Consider the following 10,533-nt stretch of genomic DNA (forward strand, 5'->3'; position numbering starts at 1 on the left):
TCATCAGGGCCCCTGGATTTAGAAATTTGCATACTTACCTATGGTATAAGAATTGTGTCCCTCTGTCCACGCCCCCCCCCCCCCCACCCCGTTACACCACAAATTGTCACCCCTGCACAATTTGTGCAAAATTTGGCACAAATTGCCAACCCTGCACAAATTGTCGCCTCGGGACAATTTGTGCTGCACAAGCCGGTCTCAATTTTTAAGCAAATTGTGACAATATGTGTCGGCAAAAAGAAACATAGATCCACAAATTGTCAACAATTACACAAATTGCCTTTAACCACCAGTCTGGCATGTAATGTATGTGCGTCCTGGTATGTGTCGTTGTTTGTGGTAAGGTTGTGTGCGTCATGTTAGAGGTGAGTGTTGTGTTGGTAAGGGTGTATGTGGGGGTGTGTATATGTGTGTATTCTTGTTATTATTTATTGTTATTATCACCATTATCATTATTACTTTTTGTTTGGGGGGTTATATCCACTTGGTCCAGCAGAAGCAGTTGGTCAAACTCTCTCATCGTCCACTTCCCTTACATAAACCGTGGTGTTTCTTGGAAGGCTTCAAAATTTAAATGTTTAGGGGTAGTTTATCTCTCAATGTTGTACAAATTTATGAGTTGAATTATAAAGAGAAACTAAAAAGAATGGAGCAAACTTTAAACTGCTAGCGAACAAGAAATCTTTCTCTAATTGGTAGAATCTGTGTTGTCAAAACTCTTATTTTGCCACAATCTTTTTTCTGTTCTTTCTGTTAAATTACCCAGAGCCTTTTTTAAAGATTAATTAAATAAATTATTTTTAATTTATTTGGAATGGAGGCAAGGATAGAGTTCAACGTAAGATAATATGTAATGATTATACTCAGGCTGGACTTAAAGCCATAGCATTAAATGATTTTTTATATAAGATTAAATCTAAGGATTCCCCCAATTGTGTTTTCTGTGATAAAAGTGAGGAAACAATAGTCCACCTGTTTTGCGAATGTGAAAGGTACGTAATTCCTATTTGGCAATCCCTTTTAACGAAAATTTCCCAAAATAATGTTTAAATAAATGGTTCTAATTTCGAAAAAATGTTCGGACTCCCAGCTGATAAGTTCATTTCATACCTTTTCTTACTTTTGAAGTATTATATTCATACATGTAAATTTAAGAATAATCCTCCTAGTTTTGCTCTTTTAAAAACATTTGTTAAAAAAACAACAGGACTTGGAATATTTGAAAGCTAAGAAAAAAAATAAGTTGCCCGCTCACTTTAAGAAGTGGCGATTCACCTTATAATTTGGTTTTCAAAAATGTCAACAGGTTACATGATAACTAACAATGTATATTTTGTATAATAGGCTTAGTGCCCCATTTTTGTAATAATACTGCACTGTATTGGTTATATGGTTGTAGACATCAGTTCCCATTTTTTCATGCAACTTGTATCTCAGTTTCCTTGATATACTTGTTCGTTTAATAACCTCCATAATTATGTCGTCTTGGATCAGTGGCGTACCTAGGATTTTCCACAGGGGGGGCAAAACCGTCCACCAAATGATTTGACAAGCAAAAAAAAAAAAAAAAAAAAAAAAAAAGGTCTTCGATCACAAATTAAAGATTTCGTACCAGATATAAATTGACAAGCAAAAAAAAAAAAAAAAAAAGGGCTTCGATCACAAATAAAGGATTTCGTACCAGAAATAAATTGACAAGCAAAAAAAAAAAAAAAAAAAAAAAAAAAAAAAAAAAGGGCTTCGATCACAAATAAAGGATTTCGTACCAGAAATAAATTGACAAGCAAAAAAAAAAAAAAGGTCTTCAAGCTCGTCAGGGGGGGCAAAGATACGTTTTTACATGGGTTGTGACTCGTCAGGGGGGGCAGAGTGCCCCCCCTGCCCCCCCCCCCCCCCGTAGGTACGCTAGTGTCTTGGATAACCAGTTGTGTTTTTTAATCCTACCAATAGTTGTTGGGAAACCATTTCATAATCATAGCTTGTATATTTTGTTTTGTTTACTTTATTTACCAAATCACCTATCTTTGTTTAGATAACACTGATATTAAGTCATTACTTTGCCACATTCTTTTTTTTTGGGGGGGTGGGGGAGGATAAGTGGGTAGGGTTTTTTATTATTATGGTTGTTATTTTTTCTTTTTTGTGTAACTAACTTGTGTTTATGTGATTTGCAATCACCTTATAATCATTTGTAAATTTTGTGATTTATTTCAATTTATTATAATAAAAACAGAAATATAAAAAATAAGAAAAAATGAATAAAAAAAACTCTCTCCCAGTCTAATACCATACGTCTTGGCCGGTATAAATGCAGAATCGTCGAATAGCCAAATGGTCTAATCGCCTTTTCGTCTAAATCTCAATTAAAAAGAAACGATATAAATAATTAGATGATTACTAGTATAACATAATACTTATCGTTTCATCAAAATCATGATTATGTAATGTAAGGCATCCTAAACATTATTTTCTTATTTGGCAAGCATCTGTTAAATGATTCATTAATAGAAACAGTAACCAATTTGCAGGAATTACTTTCGAAAGTAAAAAGCTTTTTATCTTGGGAATGATCATGGTCAATTATTTCGTTGTCGACTTGTTTTTTTTTTTCTTGTCTTTCGCAGATCTAAACTCTCAGTATTGAATCGATATGGTGAATCAAGCACATTCAAGTTCAAGTGACATATTTCCGCCAAAACTCTCCTCGATTGCGAGACAGATAAAAGAAATAAAAGTAAGCCTGGAAAAACGAAAGAGGGAGAGAGAAAACAAGAAGGGGAAGGAGTTCAGAACAATGCCCTTACACATAGAGGTTGTGTTGATTTTCTCAAGATATGATAAAGTTTTATATCCCGCTCGGAAGACACGTGGATTCCGTTGTTCATAATAGAGATCAACTACGGATAGCTACTGCTGCACTCATTTATTGCGTAGAACAGAAGCAGTGCAGATCTAAACCCTTTATCATCCGGTCACATAATATTCCAATGAGAATATAATAACCCGTGCGACGAAAGGTGCTGGTACAAAAAAAAAATGCGTTTTTGTTTTCTTTGTTAGTTTGGCCCTGTATTGTGATATTGGTTTACCATCCGTGTCATGTTGGGAACGAGTTATTTCAAAGTGCATTTCATTCGCGAACGTTCGAATTGCAAGGAGATGATTGGGAGTGATGCGACCTACTTCATGTTTGTCAATACTTAATCGAAAAATACACCCAACCCATTCTGTGATTAAGTGAATGGAGCGACTTTTGAAACAACAAGCTATAAATATTTTGAGGTACAATTTGGACGTCGAGATCATTGTCTAATTTTTTTCTGCTAGGCCTCTCCTAAAAGCAATAGATTTTATTCGTACCATCCCTCAGGATCGTGGAGGGAAACGTGGATCCGCTATCGAAATTAATTGCAGCTTGTGATGACAAATTTGTACAGAATCTGCGAAGGAAGTTGCATTATATAGCGGTAATTTAATTGAAAATGTTTTAACAGTATATACGTCCGGATTTGCGTCGATTTCAGCTATTTTTCTACCCTTATCAGTTCTCTTGCTTCATTTCTTCGATTGCTTGGCGTTGGATCGAATTCTAGACTAAAAGCCGACAATCATTGTACTAATAAAGAATGAATTTGGCAGGAGTTTAGCATTGCCTATTTTAGTTGACTTCATGGAATGAGCTTATTTTGAGGGTGTGTGCAAATTTCACAGGGTGGAAACAGTTTTCCCACTATTCCGGCAAAACAATTCATCACTGCGCTGAGCTTGAAAAGCATTCTTTTGAATTCGAAGACCATGTTAGTTATCAGCAAACAGATATAGGAAAAATATTCAAATCATTTCACAGATTGGTCAAGCAACTAGACTGATATAATATTCATCAACCAATTTGGAATTATTGAGGAAACTACTAGAGACGATGGCTATATTATTTCATTGTGTTCTTTTTGTAATGACTGTCGATGTGGTAGTAGGAAGCAACATCAGTATCATGGGCATTGTTAACACTACCATAACAATGCCATGTGATATAAGTGGTACCAATGGATCCCTTGTTTTCTGGTACTCAAATGAACAACGAAGATATCTCAGCTCCCAACGTGTTGTTCAACAGAAACTTGAATCTGATCTTTACTCTCGACTGGTCGTAAAAGGGACCAATAAGCGATACGATCTCCAAATTTCATCTTTACGATACACAGACGGTGGTGTGTACAGGTGTCGAATCTTTACTATCATCAATCGAACAGAGCAAATGTTTGTTAAGACAGTCGACTATGAGGTAGTGGTTCATGCTGCTCCATTACCTCAGTACCCTAATTGTTGGGTTAGTGGTTCAACTAACATTCATAACAGAGTTAGTATATCATGTGTATCACGTGGTGGTGTGCCACCAGCTCAGCTTAATTGGTATAGGGGAGACCAACTTATACCAAGCACCAAGAATTTTGCAACAAATACGATAACTTACAATAAAAATATTAGCGAGGAGGATAATGGAGTGAATTTTACGTGCAGGGCATCGAGTCCTGTGATTAGAGATCGAGAATGCTCTCTTATCCTTCTTTCGGTAATGCCAACGGTTACCCTGAGACAATCACGTGGATATGTCTTTGAAAATGATGAAGTGACCTACTGGTGTTCAGGTTCTGGGATGCCTTCCGTATCCTACCGATGGATGATGAATAATGTCATTGTGTCTAAAGACTCACCAAATGTTTCCTTTTATGACGAAGGTAGGGAGCTTCTATTATATGCAGCGATGGCAGATAATGGAACAAGAGTAACGTGTCAGGTGATTACACCATCAGGATTGATGTCATCAGATGGCATCACTCTTCTTGTGTCAAAGAAAGAAGATGATTGCAACACCAGCAGGATCTTCATCCATGTTCCCTCGAAGATTCCAATCATTGCCATCTTCGTTGCTTTCGTCGGAGGAATAGGAATGACCCTTCTATTTATGATTGTGATAAAGGCTCTGTGTAGACACCACAGAAGACGTCGTGATCAAAGAGCCAAGCGAGCAGAAGAGCTATGGACATCAAAGCACAGTGATTATTCCACCGCTGCTGAGCCGACATCTGGTGAGGATATCTTCGGCAAAGATTCGGCTTTTGTGACAAGCAGCAATGGTCTTCAGCAATCGCAGAACCCACCACCTGTAATACAAAATATTCAAGCACAGAAGAATCAATATTTTGAGATGCATTCTGGGGCATTCCGTGAGTCTTCAGCCACATTCCCTAAAAGTGCATGTCCTAGAAACGATTACCAGATGAAATCCACTGCTTATTCTCCTCCTATTCTTGCCATGGACCAACGAGCTTTCGGTTATGAGAATGTTGCTCGTGGTTCTGGTACTGATCTCACTGACATCTCACACAATGATCCATCAACCCATGATAGCAAACCAATGATCAATATCTACATGGAGCCTAAAGTACCAAGTAGACCCATGCCTCAATCGCCAAACAGAAACATGCGCTCTCAAAGTTTGCAACGAGTTACTTACGATGCAGTACCGAGAGGTTTGCGACATGACTGCGAAGTTAAGAAAAATCTTCAAAGGGAGAAAGGAGAACAACCAGAATACACAGAAATAGACTGCATGGCTTATTCTCCTGTACGAAATACATACGAAGCATCCATCATCTCTAACTTTGAACTGTGACTCTTTATTTATATATACATATATATAGTGAATTGATGATTAAATTAGATCATATTCGCATTTTATCACAGAAATTTTAATCATTCTCTTTTCTTGAATTCATGATGGTCCCTTGTTATTACGCATCTTTCCGACTGCCTATTAAAGTTTTTGTACGGAACAAAACCTGCAATTTAGTACAAAATGATTAATTCAACAGTTTATTATTGGGTAGATTGTCCAAATGATATATAAAAAAAAAACTTCGTAAAGGGATACTCCGGGCTAAAGATATTTATATCTTAATAAATAGAGTAAAATTGACAAAGCAATATGCTGAAAATTTCATTAAAATCGGATAACAAATAACAAAGTTATTGAATTTTAAAGATTTGCATTATTCCGGTGAAATGGTTCTAGACATTCCTGAATATTCATTAGGTGGGCTGATGATGTCACATCCCCACTTTCCTTTTTCTTATGTTATTACATGAAATCTTAATTGTTTCATTTTTTCATACATGTGTGGATGGTGTGTCTCCATTATGATTAACTAAGTTGCAGCAAGAAATACCTAATGCACTAATCAGTTGACAATCCAATTGTTTTAGTTCTTGGTAAAACAATTTTGAATAAACCTAATTTCATATAATGAAATACAAAATAACAAGTTGGGATATGACATCTTCAGCCCACCTAATGAATATTCATGAAGACATGCCTAGAACTCTTTCACCGGAATAATGCACATTTTAAAAAATTCAATAACTTTGTTATTTTTCATTCGATTTTGATCACATTTTCAGCATTTTGCTTTATGAAGTTTACTCTATTTATTCAAATATAAATATCTTCAGCCCGGGGCATCCCTTTAATACAAAAAGAATCATGAGCAGCCAACCCAAGAATTTTGTTGGAAATGTTACATTGAGTATTATCAACTCCCCAAACAGAAATCTTGAGAATCGTCAAAATTATAAAACAGGGGATCGACATGCCTAATTTGATTTAATTTAAAATCTGAATATGTATAAATAAAAATGTTGCTCATATACAATGCCACAGAGAGTGAGGCTAAAATTCAAGGGGCTGGGTTTTAACATGATCTGAAATTTTGCGAGAGCGGAAGCGAAACAAGCGAGTCAACAATCATACAAAATGTTGGTATTTCACAGAGTTTACATCTAAATGAAACAACGAGTTATTCATTGTAAACCGATAATGCTTTACGTATCGAAATTATGTATTGAATACGTTTTAAATGACACCCCTTTTTTAATGTATCTCTCTCACTCTCTCTCTCTCTCTCTCTCTCTCTCTCTCTCTTAGAGTCGTCTGAATATATTTTTACCCATAAACAGTTGCCAGTGTTTCTGTAACGATTCCAGTAAAAACTAGCAATGGAGAACACCCTGATAACATTAAACTATTTATTTTTATTTTGTTCAAATAGTGCATGCACCGCGCAAAACTTTGTAATGGAATTAAAATTGTTTTTGATATCATGAAAAAACAAATGTGTTTACGTCAATCTGAAAGTCGAAAATGAAAACGAAAAAAATATATCCTTTGGTAATTTTTATGGTAGATCCCGAAGTCATCATAATTGTATAAATCATCTTTATTTCATAATCAAACAGAGACAGTATAATTTACCCAGGTCATTTGCCAGTGATAATGAGACAAAGTCCCCTTCACTGGCAAAAGGCACAGTTATATGATATACGCATGTTTGTAATATCCACATAGACTTCTATTTCCTCTTAATGTAAATAATTATTTTCTTTTGTAAATCTTTTATATTTGGTTCAGATAAAATATATACTGTATATTTCAATCACAAGTTTAATGTGTAAATGTTGATAAATGTTATTTAATTGTCCTATATAAACATGGTAAATGTTTTGAATTCCGATATGTAGCGGAATTAAAGTGATCATTTTACATTGTTCTGATTTTTGAAATTCTCATTTTAGTTTTTGAAAATGGGCTTAACAATAGGCATAAAGTGTAAAAATACAATCCCCAAAATTTCAAAGTACGATATCTAAAAGAACTATTTTAAAACTTTGAAGATGTTAAACAAAGTTTGAAAATAATTGAGGGTTGGTTTCAATGACTACCGTATGTGTATACAGCGAATCTGTGCACCACAACACACAAACTCTAGATGAAACCAGCATGACCATGATACAGTTTGTACAAGGTATACACTGAATGAAGACTGCGGCTAATAGTAGTGTGTGCATATGAGATACACACATCAGAAGGGAGTCAAGACAGCTATAGGACTTTTTGAATTTGGGAAAACTGGGCATAAGCTGAATGTGTCTTACAGACGGTTCTCAAAATAAGGCTAATAAATTGCTACTTGTGTCTAAATTATATTTTTTAAATCCTATATTGTGGTCTGTTTTGGGGTTTTTGGAGGGCAAATACAGGCACTCATACACATGTTTCATCTTAATTTGAGAATTTTTTAAATCAGCTGCTCACAAAGTGAAACGATCCCTTTAAGACCTGAATTCAGGGACCTGGGAAGCGGGGGTGCTGGGGGTGCTGCGTGTATTATTTTCCATAGGAAGCACCCCCACGATATCAGGTTCCCTTTGTATTTTTTTATATATGTTATGATGAACATAATTATCACATCCGACAATCGCAAATCATTTACATAGTCTTTCACATATTCCAATAACATCCCTCCTATAACACGACTCAATCAAGCTCCGGCACTCAGATACAGACGTGGTCGCGCGCGATACGTGATAACCATAGTTTGGTTTACACACTACTAGATAGCAGGGAGGGACAGGGGTGTGGTTAGACTTGAAACTTTTATGTCGAATCAAGTGTGTGCGCGCCCGACCGCCCGTGTTTTGTATAAACAATTACAAGTCAGACAATCAAATTTCAGTCTTTTTCGCCCTGCCCCATGGCCCTGGGAAGCAGGGGTGCTGCATGTGTTGTTTTCCATAGGCAGCACCTCCTGGAAATTTAGTGGCAAGTTGATAAATGACAGAAATGTAATGAAAACGAACGACGTTTTGTAGAACCCCCCCCCCCCCCCCCACTTCAGAATTATCCGACACAGTACTTAAATTAGTGTTTAAATTCACCCTTTTTCAGATCGGACTATCAAATATTTTCTGCTCGCGCTTCGCGCTCGCATTATTGATTCTTATAATAAAAAAATGTATTTACAATGCCCAGATATTGGGTCTAACTCTAAACACGCGCACGCATGTTTATTCAGATACGCAGCTTGTTTTGGGGCTACTCCGGGCTGAAAATATTTATATCAAATACAATTTTATGAAAATCTGATAACAAATAGTTGAGTTATTTAATTCTAAAGTTTAGCAATATTTTATGAAAATTGTGATATGCATGTCGTCCTGAATATTTAACAGGTGGGTTGACATATGCGGAAATCTGTCCCCAAAGGTAGGGGGACCAGGGCCTGGAAAATATGACAAGCAAAAAAAGAAAAAAAAGTTTTTTACCCAAAATGTAAGATCATTTAGTCCAAAAGGTATTACTCGATTGTGAAGTGATGTATTTTACTCCATGAAAGACCAAAAATAGTAGGGGGACATTTGATATTGTGTCCCCCTACTATTTTGGTAGGGGGCACGTTCCCCCTGTCCCCTCTGGGATTTCTGCCCATGTGTGTTGAAGATGTCACATCCCCACTATCTTGTTTCTTGTGTTATTACATTGAATCAAAATTGTTTCATTTTTTCATACCAGTGTGAATGATTTGTCCCCCGTATAATGAAATAAGTTGCAGTAAAGAATATCTAATAGACTAAATCAGTTGTCAATTCAACTGTTTTTGGTTCTTGAAGGGAATTCTTGGTAGAAAAAATTGAATAAACCTAATTTGATATTTAAAAGAATTCAAAAGAACAAGTGGGGATATGACATCACCAGTTTGCTCATTGAATATTAATGAAGACATGCTTAAAACTACATGTTTCACCGGAATAATGCTAATCTTTAAAGGGGAAGTTCACCCTGAAGAAAACTTTGTTGTAAAAATAGCAGAAAAAATAGTAAAAATTATTGGTGAAGGTTTGAGGAAAATCCGTTAAAGAGTAAGAAAGTTATTAGAGTTCAAAGTTTTGGATTTGTGACGTCATAAACGAGCAGCTGCCCCATGTGTTATGTAATATGAAATGCATGAATTTCAATTTTTTTATGGTTCCTGATGACTTAGTTTTATTTTATATTCATGATCGGGTGTGAAATGATTTGTCTATTGATATACAAAAGGTACAGTAAAAACCATTTTCAATTTTCTGAGAAAATGACATTTCATTGATTTTTTACCATTCGCTATGTAGGAATGCTGCTCGCATATGACGTCACAAATCAAATAATTGAAATTCTAATGACTTTTTAATTATTTGATGAATTTTTCTCAAACCTTCGGCAATATTTTTTATTATTTTTTCTGCTATTTTTACAATAAACTTTTTGTCAGGGTGAACTTCCCCTTTAAAATGCAATAACTTTGATTTTTTTTTGTCGGATTTTGATCAAATCTTTATTCTTATGTTCGTCTGATTTTTCTTTATCTGTTCAAACCATATAACATTCAGTGTTGAGTTTCAGATCAGAATATCAACAATTTTCTGCTCGCGCTTCGCGCTCACTTGATTTACAAAAAATGAATAGAATGTCCCAATTATAGGTCTGAAATCTCAATTTTGTTTCCTGTGTCCTGTTTTTAGGTCTGAAATCTCATTTTCATTTCCGCTCGCGCTTCGCGTTCGCATCAATTGTATAGTTATATACCTATCCTGTTCATGATTAGAAAAGTGCTTAGAATGTCTCGTTTTTTTGTCTGAAATCTCAATTTTGTTTCCTGTGTC

The 10,533-nt window shown here is 35.6% G+C and overlaps 1 protein-coding gene across 1 annotated transcript; it reads left to right on the forward strand.

The window, feature by feature from the left end:
* The first annotated feature begins 3,110 nt into the window (after window positions 1-3,110).
* On the forward strand, window positions 3,111-9,173 carry LOC129260630 (uncharacterized). Its single transcript, XM_054898588.2, has one exon. It carries the CDS (start codon window positions 3,920-3,922, stop codon window positions 5,672-5,674), a length of 1,755 nt encoding a protein of 584 aa, XP_054754563.2. The 5' UTR covers window positions 3,111-3,919; the 3' UTR covers window positions 5,675-9,173.
* Window positions 9,174-10,533: the final 1,360 nt, after the last annotated feature.

Source organism: Lytechinus pictus, chromosome 5, assembly GCF_037042905.1.
Source record: "Lytechinus pictus isolate F3 Inbred chromosome 5, Lp3.0, whole genome shotgun sequence".
NCBI classification, from domain to species: domain Eukaryota; kingdom Metazoa; phylum Echinodermata; class Echinoidea; order Temnopleuroida; family Toxopneustidae; genus Lytechinus; species Lytechinus pictus.